Raw genomic sequence first — 16,665 nt, forward strand, 5'->3', positions numbered from 1 at the left:
TTTTCATATTATTAAATTTGGTAACAAAGTCGAAAACCCGCTTCGATCCGAAAAAAATACATATATGTGAACTTGAGCATTAAATGTTCCAATCCTAAAAGCACAATTTATTTGTTTTTAGATAAAACTTAAATTTCAGATATGGATTTCAAATATAACAACAATTTAAACATTATGAGAAGTCACTGAATTGGAGCTAGCAAGTCTAGTCCACAAGTTGCCTTGCTACTTGATAAATTTTGACTTCTCAATGAATAAAGCCAACGGCCTACTTTAAGTTTAATCAATAGTTCATACCAATAAATCCCTTTATCGATACCAACACGGACATTAAACAACACGACTTCTACTACTGGTCCCCTACTAGAGAAAATCATATATGTATATCCATGTGGCATACAATGAGTTTTAAGTCATTATTAATAAAACATCATAAAATAATATTTAGATCATCATTAATGAAACGAAAAAATACTTAATTTTAGATTATATAAAAAGAATAAATATTAAAATAATTATTTTACGTAAGCAAACATTAACTATAATCGCATAAATAATACTTTCTTCATTCACGATATCGTTTTCACTTTGTGGACGACACGAGTTTTATTAAAGTGGTGAATAATTGATAGTAGTGAGTATTGTTGTGAGTGGAGTTTGGATCCCATTATTTTTGTGAGTGAAAGTTTGTGAACTCTAATGTTATCAATGGAAGTAAAAATAATATTATGAACGAATCAAAATGACAAAAGTAAAAACGATATCGTGAATAGAGGGAGTAATGTATTTATAACTACAACAACAATAATATAATAATTATAAATATTATTATTAAATATCCTTTTATTGTTTCATTCTAAAATTTATCAATAATTTAAAATTAAAAACCCTCATCCACCTCACCCCACCCCCACTCCCACTCCCACCCAACCTAAACCAATACTTCGTTGCCTCACCCGCACCCAAATCTCCCGTTTCCCTCTACTACCCAAACCTGCATCAGTGGCGGTGCTATGTGAAAGAATGGTAAGGCTATTGCTCCATCTTAATTTCATTTAGTTATTTTTTAATATATTATATTAAATATAAAATTATAAAAATATTAAATTTATCCCACTAAAATTTTAAAATATAAGGGCAAGAATTTTTGCCCTCTTTACTGTTGGGTCAGTCCATCGCCATTGTTGGCACCCACTTACAATATTGCCACACCGTCCTCTACAGTTCTGCTCTTCGTGTATTCCATTAATTCTCTATTAATGTTGTCTCTCTTCCATTTATCATCCATCAATACCTTATAATTATTCCTAAAAACTAGGATGAATTAAAACATAATTTGATTTACTCCGTCAAAATCAAGGAGGATAATAATGCAAATGAGAACTTGATAAATGGAGAATCTTCTTGCAGATCTGATTGAAAAAATTTAATATGTTGTAGTATATTTTATCATATGCATCTTTGAAGACCATTTTTTTTCCTGCCAAAACTCCACAGTTAATCATGACAACCGCAAAAGGAAGACCAACGTCGGCGCCAAAGACCTCTGTGGAGCCGAAGTTGGCGAGCTTAATTACTACGGCGCAGCTTTTAGTTTTTATTTAGTTGTCATGTTTTTCCTCTTTTTCAGTTTTTCTAATTATACTTTTTTTATTTTATTTTTATTATAATTTTATTAAAGATTAAATAGTTTATTCACATGAAAAACGATTATAATTAATATATTTTTATTTTTATGACTAATATTAACTTTTTGTTGAACAAAAAATGGTTATTTAGAGGCATGTCTAATTTTAAGAATTCGTTTTTAAGTACACGAGATATGCTTATGCATGCGTTGGCAACGAGCACTAACATATCCGATGTTCGTGTGGCACGAGCATAACAACCATGATTAATTATTGCACCAAATTAACAGTATTTGTGCACTAAATCAATGTTTTCAAAACATTTATAAAATTCATCCTAAATTTGAATAGAATCTATATACTATTTTAAAACTTGTAAATATATACATCTTTTTTATCTACCACAAACTAAATGGATGGCTTCTAGTTATGATACCATAGAAATATCTGACTCTAGCTATTTATTATCTACCCATCTCCCTATTTCTCCCCACTGCACTACTACACTAGTACTAATTCACCATATTTTTTCACATAAATTCCACTATTGTCAAAAATGGATTCCTTGTCGAGCTTAGCAAAGGGTGGCGGCGATGCCAAGCCTCAGCCCGCCGAGGAGAAATCCGCAGCCGCCGATCTTCTGACGAGCGCCAAAGAAGCAGGGGCCGCGGCTCAATCCGGGGTCACCAGCGCGCCGGCAAAAGCCGCCGGCGCAGCCGCAGACCTCCTCGACGCCGCCTCGGAATACGCCAAGCTAGACGAGAGCAAAGGAGTGGGCAAGTACGTTGATCAAGCGGAGAACTATCTCCGCGACTACAGCAAGCAGCCCGCGGCCGCCGGAACTGAAGGCGGCGGAGCAGGGGATTATATCAAGAAGGCGCAGGAGTTCTTCACCCAGCCGTCCGAAGGCAGCGCGGCCGACAAGAAGGAACCGGAAAGTGGGGAGGGAGGCTTGCTCAAGGCCGCCGCCGGTTTCTTTAACAAATAAGAATCATTCAGCTGTTTTATTAATAATTCCTTTTCTTTTGTTTAGTTGTTGATGTTGTTGGCTTGTTGTTCTAGTGTTGTTGTTGTCATGTTTCATGAAGCTGTAATAATGGATTGGGTTATGGTGTATGTGGCAGTGTTTTGTGCGTAACTTAAGTTCGGATAATCCACGTACCTTCATTTATTTTAAATTTATTATACCTTACCTTACCATCAACATCAGCCGCGTGGATCACCTAATTAATTTTGTTTTGAAATGTGAAACTAGCTAGTCTTGGGTTATCTAAGCAAACAAAAAATGCGTAAATGCCTTTAAATAACCACTTTATTATATAATAAAAGGTTAATATTAGCTACAAGAATAAAAATATTTATAGAGTTAATACATAAAACTATCCATTTGTATATAAAAAAAATAAAAATATCCACATAGATAACAACATATCATCCCTCTAATTATTTTTGAATTGAACTAACTTTGTGTGAGGAAGATGGAGGAACGTCATCCATCTTTCAAGCTCTCACATCAACCATGACTACTCACTCATACTTCTTCGCATTTCACATGAAGTCTACAATCCACATGATTGTTTTTCAAGATCTATTTAGCCGATCCTCTGTGTTCTTGATGGCGCCGATTCATTTCTGAGTGTCGATCTTTGTTTTTACATCGAGCTGAATTCATTGTGTAATTCATTTTTTTTTTGTTTTTTTGTGTCATGATTGTTTTTGAAATTATGTGAATCACATGAAATTATTGTTTGTATCCGCAATGTAGATGATTTAGTCTTCTTCAACGCAATCGAGAGTTTTTATAATGATTAAATCAATTAATTATATATATATGGACCATGATTATTTATAAGAGATAGAGATTATGAGAGTGGAAATGAAGGTAGCACGGAAACCGGTGATCACTGATTATCAGAGATGGATGGACCAAGGATGAAGTAGCTTGCGCTAGTGCGAACGCCGAAATTTTTCTTTGAACCCTTTGTTTTTGATTTTTGCATTTCCTTCTTCCCATAGCAATTGAAAACGTAGAAAGAGATAATTGCAAAGATTATCAATGTGTTGGTAATTTCAGCAAAGCAAATTTAAGCTGAAAAATTAGTTTTGTTTGAATTGAGAGTGTTAGTGTGTGTGTTATGCTTACATTTGGTACAATATTATCGTTTTATTTTGCGCTTTCTTCACGGTTGCTATGTAGACATCACCAAGTAAGGAACCCCAACTGAATTCCATGGAAATAGGTACGAACCTGGAGCTATAAATTATTGAAGAATATAACCCTAAAGTTTGTTGGAAGTAGTTCCTATTTTCAAGGAACAATCATATCACAAAGTGGTTCTTATTTTCAAGAAACAAATGCATAAATGCATATCAAGGCTCCTAATGTACATAAATTAATATGAGTTAGATCATATCAAATGCATCAAGTTTGAGAAATTTTGTTGAAGTATCGTATGTTGTTGAGCGTGTTTTCATAACATTCCTTATAACATTTGTGTTTCTCGCTAGTTTATTAGTGGTTAGCCACGAGTATTATGAGGAAGATTTTCATTATTTTTAATGTGTTGTTTTCTTAGCTTGTGAGCCTAGCCAAAGACGGTTCTTGTAGTCTTTGGTTCAGTTACTATTTGTTTTTGTAAAAATTCACCTAGAATTCTTGGCGGATTATTTCGTCATATTGCCATCCACAAGTTATAATTACAACTTGTGGAAAAATTTATTCTTAAGTCACGTTTTTCACTGAATTTTTGTGTTTTACACTCTGTGTGTTGTGGAGTGTTGTCGACACATTGTGTACAACATCTCCAGACGTAGCAACACTTTCAAAGAGTGTTGTTATGTTTATTGTTAATATTTTTGAATTCACAATTAGTTTTAAAATAGTAATAATTTCACAAATTGGTTAGTTGTGAATTTGAATTTTAAAACTAGAATTCACAACTTGAATAAGCTAGTTGTGAATTTGAGTTATAAATAATTCACAATTAGGAATAATCTTGGTTGTGAATTCAAGTTTTAAATCTAGAATTCACAACTCGAAATAGTTTGTGAATTTGAGTTTAAGCTATAATTCACAAGTCAGAATAGTCTTGGTTGTGAATTCGAGTTTTAGACTTAGAATTCACAACTAGTAATATTATTGCTTGTGAATTCGAGTTTTAGACTTAGAATTCACAACTAGTAATAGTATTGGTTGTGAATTCAAGTTTTAAAGTTAGAATTCACAACTAGAAAAATTAAGAAATCATCGAGCTACAAAGAATAATTTTTGGACATATTCAACTCACATGACGGATGGCAACGGGCCGGATCTGGACCGGGTCTGGCCAATACCAGATCCAGATCCGTTTTCATATACCAGATCCAGATCCGTGGACCTGAAAATTTTGGATCCAGATCCAGATCCGTCAGATCCGCGGATCCACGGGTCCAGATCCATGGATCTACTATTTTTAAATTAAATTTAAAAAATTTCACAAAATCAACAACATCTAATTTTCATCATGAAAAATATAACACAAAATACTTTTATCTAATTACTTTTAGTTTTTATTCTTTTGAATATAATTTATTTATTATTTTTAATTTAGATAATATTATTAGTAAACTAAATATAAAATATAAAAAATATATATAGAATAAAACGGATCCACGGGTCGGATCTGGGCCGGATCCGGATCTAAAATTTCAAGATCCAGATCCAGATCCGTTTTCAAAACTGAGATCCAGATCCAGATCCAGATCCGTCGGGTCCAAAAAATTGAGATCCAGATCCGTAAAAACGGATCTGGATCCACGGATCTGGACCGGGTCCAAGATCCACTGCCATCCCTAATGACTAGATTCAAAGATCTCTTTTCAGACATTGTAGCCAAGAATGACTCAAATATAATCTTTGGTGATAACTCAGGCAGTTACACCAAGGAGATTGGAACTCTTGTACATTTTTATGCTTCAATTGAAAATGTTAAATACGTAGAAGGCCTCAAACATAATCTGTTATCTATTGGCTAATTATGCGATGATGATTTCCTTGTTGAGTTTTCAAAAGACAGGTGTATAACGACAACTCAGTTAAAAAAAATACTTCATCCGTCCACAAAAAAATAGTCCTAAAGTAAGACGACATAGGTTTTAATGAAAATAGTTAAGTTTATTGTGAGTGGAGAAATGATCTTACAAAAAAGCAGTGTTAATAATGATAATTAATTGTATTGTGAGTGAAGTTTATAGCCCACCATGTGATAGAAACTTTCCAAAAGTATGAAGAGACTATTTTTTGTGGACGTCTTAAAATGACTATTTTTTGTGAACAAATAGAATATTAAATAATGAAAATTTACAATTAAAATCGATATTTATAACAATCAAATTTTCGATCGTTAATCAATCGTTAATTTTAACGATCGAAAATTCAGGCGTTAAAAAGCAAAACAATCATCCAAATAACGAATCGATAATTCAATCATTAATTATTTTAACTATCGAATTTTCATTTGTAATGATATAATTTTCTATCGTTAGAGCTGCATTTTCTAGTAGGTTATAAGTTCTTAAAATTTATTTTTATAATTTATTAACTATTTAAAAATTTATTTTACTAAATACTTTAAAATGGAAAGCTTTCATAAGCTCAATCAAACACCATCCAAGTCCTAAACGAGCCCTCCCTTTTCTCAATTGTCATCCGAGTAGTACGACACCGTTTCACCTCTGGAGAAGCATTCTCGCATATTAAAATTTGTGAAAAGAACGAGTTTCTCTCTCAGCTAGCTCTCTTTCTTCCACAATTTCAGTCGTTTTCTCAAAATTCAGAAGCTCCATTTAACCTCCACGTTTCAATGCCACACATTTACTTATTTATTTATTGTTTTATTTTTATTCTCAAGATCATTGATAGATAATTCAATCATTGAATCATCTTTAGGGGATTAAATCCCGAGTTCCTGCGAAAGTATTTTTCTCCATTAACTGAATACTACTTTTTATTTGTAAATACTGCATATTTAATTCCTTTCATAAATTTATTTTCTTCCTATGGGGGAGATGTTTTATAAAGAAGTATACTCTTCTTGTCACGGTATTATAATTATTTATAAAAATATTTGATAAAGGTTTAAAAGATCTTTTGTTGACTCCCAAGATGAGATGTTTTTAGAGTTACACAAAAAATTGGGTACAACCGGGTGTATCGTATAATCGAGTCGATTCGCACTTAAAATAGTAGTATTATTTATATAGTTCGAATTAAGATACAGGTTCGAATCAAGGTCTAAGTGCAAGTAAAACCCAATTGTACGAGACCACCTCTTTTAGTTTTTTTTTTTTTGAAATTTTGTTATTCTTTTGTCTTAACTATTGCTTCTGGAAAATATCCTAATTCAAATAGAACGTGGCCACAAATTAAAAAGGAGGTTCCATTTGAAGTAAATTATATTTTTTTAAAGGGACGTTTATTTTGATTGTAAATTTTTCATCGGAAAATAATGAATAAGAAAAGATGATAATATTTTTTTTATTTTATATCATATATTTTATAAGAATAAAAGATAAGAAAATATTACTCCCTCCGTCCACCAATTCGTGTCCTAATTTCTCATTTTAGTCCGTCCACCAATTCGTGTTCAATCCATTTTTAGTAACTATTTCCTTAACAAATAAATCATGTTTTCTTAGAAGTCGTGCCCCTTCTCCACTCAACAAATAAATAATACTACATCTTTTTTTAAAAGTGGTGCCCCTTCCTTAGGACACGAATTGGTGGACGGGGGAGTAGAAAATATTTTCACAGCACTACGTCACTACCTAAAACTAATTTTATCGAGAAAATTTTCTCGAGTGAAACTGAGCTGTTTAAAAAATATTTCATTTTATTTTAAAAAATCTATCACAATAAATATGTGAAAATAGTAATAAAAAAATAATGAATATATATTTTCTCTCTTTTACGTCAAAATAAATGAACCTAGTTGATTTTAAAAAAGTTGTTGAATCTTCAAGTAAGTTTAGTAACTGTGAACTTAGCGCCAAGTCCAACGGTAAACCAAGAATTTCAAGAAACTACTTAAATTTCATTAATGGGCTTTAAATAAGATAAAATATAAAATAATAAAATAATTGATGGTATCTTTTGTCTTCTCAATCAATGAAGGCAGCGGCCCCTACTTTAAGATTTAATCAATGCCATGTTGCCAACTATCCCTGTTTGCCACGATACGTTTTCCACACTGAATCCACACTTCTTCTACAAGTGGTCGCATTTCTTTCTCTTAATATTAATATGAATAGATTTATAGATAGAAAGTGATATATATATATATATATATATATATTAGATACAAAATAATTATTATATATATTAGATTTATTTTATGAATTCACTATGAAACATTATAAATTAATTGTAAAAAATTAAAAATTTGAACTCTCTACTATAAAATCATTAAGCAAAATCATGAACCTAATGTTAATTTTCACAATTTAAGCTAAAATAATTTATATTTTATATTATATATATGTAGACTTATTTTAATCACTCTCTATATTAAATATATACTCCATCCGTCCGCGATATCGTTTCCACATTGTGAATGGCGCTGGTTTTAAGAAAAGTGGTGGATAGTAGTGGATATTGTAGTGAGTGTAGTTTGGGCCCTACCATAAAGGTGAAAATATAAGGTAAGAGAATAAAGTGTTATGTGGACCCTACAAATATAAATGGAAATGGAAACGATATCACGGACGGACCAAAATGACAAATGTGGAAACGATATCGCGGATGGAAAGAGTATAAAAAAGGAAATCATTCAATAACAACTTTCCGAAATATCATACGTCGTTCCAAGGTCTTAAGTGGGATGTGATCCAGTGTCCCACAATCTTAAGTGTGTCACTGTATCCCATGCTTATATCTATTATTATAAAAATATTTTTTATAAAAATAAAATTTATTATAATACTATGAATTATATTTAATTTTTATTTTTTTAAAATAAATTTTTAAAAAGTATATACCATATATGACTTTGAACGAATTTATCAACCTATTATTAGTTGATAAAAGTAAAATTAAATGATAAAAAATAATTATATACCCTAGATTGATGGAATAAACCCTAGTTAATAATTACAAAATTAAATTAAAGCATATAAAGTTGAAATTGAAGAAAATATATATAAAAATTAAATAAAATTAAAAATAGGATACAAAGTGAAACATAAAGTGTGGTACGCTGAATCTAATTGTGTCTTAAGTATGTTTAATTAAGTATGTTCTAAAACATGTTTTCACATTTAAAAATTAATATTTTAATTCTAATATTTAATTATGAGTGGATTTTTAAAATGGCCACTTTCATATTGTAAAGATAAAAAATGTCCACTAAAATAAAAAACTTAAAAAATGTCCACTGTTACTAAAATACCCTTCACATTAAAAATTAAAAAAATGTCCACTTTACATCACCCCTTTAAAAAATCCCGCAATTCACAACCAGTGTGAATTCACAACAAAAAATTTTTGGTTGTGAATTCACACTGGTTGTGAATTGTGAAGTCACAACCAATCGAATTCACAACCAGAATTTTTTGTTTGTGAATTCACAATCAGTCGAATTCACAATCAAAATTTAATTCACAACCAGATTTTTTTGGTTGTGAATTCACAACCTAAATTTAATTCACAATAAGAATTTTTTGATTGTGAATTTCAAACCAGTCGAATTCACAACGAAAATTTAATTCACAACCGTAAACCCTAAACCCTAAACTCACTCTAAACCATAAACCCTGAACCCTGAACCTTAAACAATCGAACTACAACAAGAATTTTTTGATTGTGAATTCACAAGCCTAAGCCCACTCTAAATCCTAAACCCTAAATCAACTCTAAACCCTAAAACCTAAAACCCTGAATTCACAATTCACAACCAGTCGAATTCACAACCAAAATTTTTTGCTTGTGAATTCACAACTGAACTGAAACACTAAATCTAAACCCTAGTTGTGAATTATTACGATTGTGAATTCACAATTGAACTGAAACAGTAAATTCACAACTGAATTGAACTGAAACCCTAAACTCTAGTTGTGAATTATTACGATTGTGAATTCACAACTGAACTGAACTGAAACCCTAAACCCTAGTTGTGAATTATTACGATTGTGAATTCACAACTGAACTGAAACAGTAAATTCACAACTGAACTGAAACAGTAAATTCACAACTGGACTGAACTGAAACACTAAAACCTAGTTGTGAATTATTACGATTGTGAATTCACAACTGAACTGAACCAGTCGAATTCACAATCAAAATTTAATTCACAACAAGATTTTTTTGGTTGTGAATTCACAATCAGTCGAATTCACAACCTAAATTTAATTCACAATAAGAATTTTTTGGTTGTGAATTCAAAACCAGTCGAATTCACAACGAAAATTTAATTCACAACCGTAAACCCTAAACCCTATCTAAACCCTAAACTCACTCTAAACCATAAACCCTAAACCCTGAACCTTAAACAGTCGAATTCACAATATGAATTTTTTGATTGTGAATTCACAAGTTTAAGCCCACTCTAAACCCTAAACCCTAAAACCTAAACCTAAACCGTAAACTCACTCTAAACCCTAAACCCTAAAACCTAAACCCTATACCCTAAACCCTAAAACCTAAACCCTAAACCCTAAATCTTAAACCCTAAATTGACATGATATGAACATTACAAATCATGGAAAAGTGAATGTTATCACCTCTACACAAGGTGATACAATACACCGCATGCAGGTGAAATTGAACTCAAGACCTTTTACAAAGAAGAATCTTGTGGTGTATCAATTTTGTCACTTGATAAATCCACTCTAAACCCTAAACCCTAAAACCTAAACCCTAAATCGTAAACCCAAAACCCTAAACCCACTATAGACCCTGAGCCCTAAACCCTAAAACCTAAACCCTTATCCCTGAACCCTACACAGTCGAATTCACAACAAGAATTTTTTTATTGTGAATTTACAACCAAAATTTAATTCACAGCCAGAATTTTTTGGTTGTGAATTCACAACCAGTCGAATTCACAACCAGTCGAATTCACAACTAAAATTTAATTCACAACCACAATTTATTTTGGTTGTGAATTCAAGCAGTTGTGAATTTGAATTTTTAAAGTTTGAATTCACAACTAAACAAAATTTATTTTGGTTGTGAATTCGAGTTTTAGTTGTGAATTCAAGAATATGAAATTGTGAATTCATAGATGTGGTCGTGAATTCAAGAACCCGAATTATATACTTCAGAATACAAAATTTCAGTTCCAAGAACATGCTAATTAAGCTTCATACTTTAGTCTTTAGCCGACAAGATTAATAAATAATAAAACACTTTTACATTTTTCAAAATCCAACAAAACAAAAGAAAAACTTTTGGCCCCTAAACAAACTCCAAAATCAACTCATACATTTTCTGCAGCAAGCATCACAACTCATCAAGCTTCATGTACAACCAAGCACCCAATAATCCCAGTCATCTTCCCACTGGTGCGTCATTTCTTCGCCTTCATCTTGCTCATCCCAATCTGCCAGATCCACTCACAAATTAAAGATACTTGATTATCACAAAAGTTCGATGAAATCTGCAAATCGTCCTTCTATGAGAACCTATTCCTCTCCTGCAACCTCCTGTTATTCTCTTGTATAACCTCCAGCGTCCTCTTCCTCTCATTCTCCATCTCGGACTTTGTTTGTGGCTCATGAGCCCTGTAAAACATATATCCAAGGAAAACACACGAGGGCCAAAACCAAACCAATTCATCAAACAAGCTTTCCTTTTTTATTAGACCCCTTTTTAGGAAACTTTCGAAGCAGGCCTTTCCACATAATTTACCCCAGCAGAAAAGGCAACAGATTTTGGCAAGTTTAGAGACGACAATTAAATCGCGTGCAGAATGATTTCAGGACAAGGCAATTAAGCATACCTCCCAAGCTCCAAATAGTCACTTCTGTCATCATCGTCTTCCTCACTACTCTCCTCTTCTTCTGCAACTGCTTCAAAATCGTCTGATGAATCAGAAGCAGCATCCAGCTCCACGTCAAGAATTGCTGCAAAGTCATTGCTGCTTGAAGAGTGGACAGGTGAGTCCTCTGCTAAACTCATCTGTCATGACATCCATAAAATTCATGACTAAGAACTTTTGCTTCACGAACTCTCTCTTTTAAACAAGTTATAGCACATATTGTGACGCAGTTTCCTGAAGGGCTCCCATCAACTTTATAGAAAAATTAGTGATAACAATAAACATTTATTCTTTCAACCAACTATCTCATGGCATCAGCTAAAACATATTTCAGTGATTCTCCAAGAACATGCCTTACACTAATGCCAGCTTATGCAACTCACAGTAACCCTCAGATCAATTTTATCAGTTCACATATTTACAGTTCCCATCAGTTTTATCAGTTCACAATTCACCGTCCAATTGTATCAATTCGTCGAAATATCACCAAGGATATACCGCATTAAGCCAAATGGGTAATCAAACTTGAATTAACAACAGTAGAAGCAAAGCATCAGCTGCATAACCAAAATTAGAGAAAAAAAGGGAACAAAAAAAAAGGAAAAAGATAACTTGTGAACAAAACCCTGCATAAACCCCAGTTGAAACAGCCCCCAATTGTTCTCTGAAATCTGATCGGCGCATTGCACAATAGCAGGGTTACAAGAAGTTGGTGCTGCTTCTGAACTACCAGAAAATAACAGCTGATAACAATTGCTCAAATCAAACTACCTCAACTTGTCACATCAAACACAAAATCACAATCAATTCCGATGACAAAACTCATATTTCTTCAATAAACATCACAATTCACATATTTACAGTTCCCATCAGTTTCATCACTTCAAAGTGAAATAAATGTCAGCAATCTTAAGAAAAATGAAGTACTTTCAAGTAAAAGGGAGATGGATGCTAATTGTATCCTTTTTCTGTAGCTTTGGTGGTTTTACTCTGTACTTGTAGAGGAACTGCTAGGACTTGAATGTCATGTTTGTTGTTTCTCATGCTCTCATGCAATAACCTAATTTGCTAGTTTCCTGGTTTTATTCTTTCCGTAACTTGATATACCAGCTATATCTAGTGTTAAGAGGCCTTTTGATGAGCAACAACCTTCGGTGCATGTAATATATAGCACTCTATCAATGTATGCTACAACTATGCACACACTATTCTATTTTGAATTGTAATTGCTACTGATAAGTTTCCATTCTATATTTCTATTATCAGAGAAAGTAAGCTAAAGCTCGAAAAGCTGTTAGAGCAGTGGTCCCAATGGCATTCACAGTGGAGCTCTACATCAGATGTAAGCCCATTGTGATCTGCACCTAAAATATATGAATTGATACAGTAGATATTGCCATTGATAGTGGTCAAAGACTAGGCTTGACACAATGTAGACAAACAAAATTTACAAGGGCCTGCAAAGGTCATTAATGAAATTTTAATGCACATTTGAATTTAGATAATTTAGTTCAAATCAAGACGCATGGACAAAAAATGCAACCAAGTTAGAAATCTAAATATGCAAAGATGACTGGGAAGAACAGTACCTGGGTAGCAAATACGAGCAGCTCTCCAATTGCAAAAAGTGCCAGAAAGACATACAGGCTATGAAAACAAAAGGCAGCAAAGCAGAATACTGCTTCGAGGAGTGTAGCAACTGACAGAAGCTACAAACAAAATAGCAAGAATAAAGAAAGCGAATAAGAGAGATAAATAACTGACTGGGTCTACGTCGCGGGGCGAAGGAAGATCGAGAAGGGAGTGAATGGAAGACTTCTGCGAATTCGAGAGACCAATGCAACTTCATACAATGCTGGTGCAATTCATATCATACTAAGCCCCAAAATTGCTAATGATAATCATAACAAGTCGAAAAATACACCATTTATTTATCCAAAGATTATCTGCTTCTGCTACACAATTTTAGTAAACAAAAAAAATAGAGCTGAAGTCTTATGACGTACTTTGGATTTGAACCGATAAAATTAATGGATGGAATCCATTAGAAAAAAAGCCCTAAATTTGGGGATCAACATATTTGAAATCAAAATGAAAGCACGCACCTTTGATTGGCTTTAGCCTCGACAATGAATTACCGGATTATGCGACAAAATCGATGGTGCGAATGTACAGAGGAAGGCGGCGGTTGCTATAGTTTGCTGCTTTCGCCGGAAAATCTGAGGGCAAGGGCGGTGGCCGAACTTGTGAAGGGGAAGCACTTGTCACTCCCCGCGCTACCGCCACCGCCGCTCCAAATTGGGCCGCCCGCCGCCCAAGACGCTCGCGCAGCGCCTCGTTTGGATCCTGCTCTCTTTCTTCCTCAAGTGCCAGGGGATTTTCCTCTTCGCGCCTCTTCTCTACATCTCCGGTATGCTCTTCTACATGGGAGGCTAAAGTCGCGGCGGGGGGTGAAGCAGGAGATGGAGGAGGCGACGAGGCCGGGGCAGTGGCGCTTCGCCGGCGATCTGAGCTCGGAGGGAGAAAGAGAGAGAGAGAGAGAGAGAGAGAGAGAGAGAGGGGGAGGGAGAGCGAAACCGTGAAAGAGGAAGTGGAGATGAAATGGGCTATTTTTGGCTGAGGGGCATTTCCGTCCTTTCAACCATAAAGTGGACAGTTTTTATTATTTTTATCTTAGTGGACATTTTTTATCTTTACAATATGAAAGTGGACAGTTTTATATATTTACTAAAATTATTGTCATAAAAACTTTCAAAACACTTATTTCGGCTTCGTAAAATTGATGTGTTACTCTTCATTATTTTCCCACCGCACCTTAGACCTAAAACTCTTTTAATACCAATAGTTATGGGCGCAACCTCAGTACCTCACGTCTAGATTAGAAAAACTATGTATTTTAGGATATCTACGTGTGTTCTCATTGATTGTGAATTTATCATGAAAAATAAAAGATAAACAAAATTTCATCCTTTAAATCCTTTTTTTTTCCTCTTATTTTTTATTAAATAGAATTTTACTCTTACTCATCCCTCATTTTCACTATAAATAAGGAATAATATTATTACACAAAAAATGGAGGGATAATATTATCCCTACTTTTGAGTAAAAAGAGGAATGAATAAACATCAAATTCTATTTTGTAGAAAATGAGGGAAATGATTTAAATGGTGAAATTTTATTTATCCATCACTTTTCCATGATAAATTTACAACTAAAGAAAATGTAAATATTGAAACATTTTTAAAAAAATATGCTAAAGCGTTGGGATAATATCCATTAACTTTTCTATATTATTTATTTATGAAAGGGTTAAGGTGCAGATAGGCCCCTCAAGTGAAGGCCCTTAGAGCATTTCAGTCCTCTTACTAACTGTGTGTGCAGATTGGCCCTCGAACTAAAAAAAATGGTGCAGATCGCCCCCTTTGACTTAACACCGTTATGGGCCGTTAGTCAGAGGGGGCGATCTGCACCGTTTTTTTGGAGTTCAGGGGCTAATCTGCACCTTTTCCCTTTTTGGAGTTCGGGGGCTAATCTGCACATCGTTTATTAAAAAAAATCACATCTCATCTTCTCCGACCAACTTTTCCGGCGTCAATCGCCGTCAGATGAGGAAAATCACGAAATCAAGTTCCCAAGCCCCAAATCGGCGTCATTGCTCCCGAAAATCACATAATCGAAATGGAAACTCGAATTCTCCCTCGAACGTCACCGGCCCCAATTGCAGAATCACCCCCAACGAATCGAACTTCGCCTCGCCGTAGGCGGTGATCGTGACCCCAATCGAGATCGAGATCATGTTGGCCATGGTCTCTGATTTGAAGGCGTCCTTCTTCAACAGCACGCCGATAGTGTAGATGGCGACGGGCATCGTCGGCCTTTATCACCGGATTTCGCCGGATTTGAGAGAAAGAGGCGACTTCTTATCGAGAAAAGCTAGTCGACTCCTCATCGAGAAAAGCCAGGCGGCGGGTTCACCGGATATTGCGGCGGCAATTTCTGACGGAATGGGAGAATTAGGGCTCGTCCTTGACGCTAAGCGTGTGCAGTCGAGCGAGCTCCGAGGTTTAGGGCCCAAGAGAGAAAGAAAGGGGCGGCGCCCTCCGCCCGCCTCGCCGGAGCTTGGATCAGCGACAACGATGATTAAATTTTGAGCGAGAGAGATGAATTAATTAAAAAGTTAAAAGGTGCAGATTAGCCCCTGAACTCCGAAAAACGGTGCAGATCGCCCCCTTGACTAACGGCCCATAACGGTGTTAAGTCAGAGGGGCCGATCTGCACCGTTTTTTTGAGTTCGGGGGCCAATTTGCACACACAGTTAGTAAGGGGACTGAAACGCTCTAAGGGCCTCCACTTGAGGGGCCTATCTGCACCTTAACCCTTTATGAAATGATAATAAAGAAACATCTTGCTCTATTTATACTCTCATCGATCGATCTCCCTATTTCTCCTCACACTGCATTACATCTCCACACGAATCCTACTTTCCTTTACTTTTCCTTCTCTCATCATCTCAACTTACTTTCAAGATGGATTTCATCTCAAGCTTCGCAAAAGGCGGCGATTCCAAGAAACAGCCCGCCGCCGGCGAGGAGAAACCCTCAACCGCCGATATTTTGGCGGACGCCAAGGTGGTGTCGGAGGCGGCTCGAGCCCAGTTCAGCAACCAGGCTGAGAAGTGCGACAAGGCCAAGGCCGCCGCCTCCGCCGCCGACCTCCTGGACGCCGCCTCGGACTACGGCAAGCTAGACGAGACCCAGGGAGTCGGCAAGTACGTTGATCAAGCGGAGGGCTATCTCCGCCAGTACAGCGGGCCCAATTCCACCACCGCCGCCGCCGCCGCCGTCGCCGGCGAAGACAAACCTGCCGCCGCAACCGGAATCCCTTCAGGCGAAGGGGAGCATATCAAGAAGGCGGAGGAGTCCGTGGATGGAGGCGAGTACGTGAAGAAGGCGGAGGAGAAGGGCGAGTCGGAAGGCGGATATGGAGATTTGATGAAGGCTGCCGGCGGTTTCTTTAACAAATAA

At 35.4% G+C, this 16,665-nt stretch overlaps 2 protein-coding genes across 2 annotated transcripts; both read left to right on the top strand.

The window, feature by feature from the left end:
• The first annotated feature begins 910 nt into the window (after positions 1-910).
• Positions 911-2,744, top strand: LOC130995886 (nodulin-related protein 2-like). The gene is made up of 2 exons (XM_057921377.1): positions 911-1,026; positions 1,498-2,744. The coding sequence occupies exon 2, from the start codon at positions 2,185-2,187 to the stop codon at positions 2,614-2,616; it is 432 nt and encodes a 143-aa protein (XP_057777360.1). The 5' UTR covers positions 911-1,026; positions 1,498-2,184; the 3' UTR covers positions 2,617-2,744.
• Positions 2,745-16,167: 13,423 nt separating this feature from the next.
• Positions 16,168-16,665, top strand: LOC130994048 (nodulin-related protein 2-like). The gene has a single exon (XM_057919086.1). The coding sequence runs from the start codon at positions 16,168-16,170 to the stop codon at positions 16,663-16,665; it is 498 nt and encodes a 165-aa protein (XP_057775069.1).

This window comes from Salvia miltiorrhiza, chromosome 7 (genome assembly GCF_028751815.1).
Source record: "Salvia miltiorrhiza cultivar Shanhuang (shh) chromosome 7, IMPLAD_Smil_shh, whole genome shotgun sequence".
Taxonomy (NCBI): Eukaryota; Viridiplantae; Streptophyta; class Magnoliopsida; order Lamiales; family Lamiaceae; genus Salvia; species Salvia miltiorrhiza.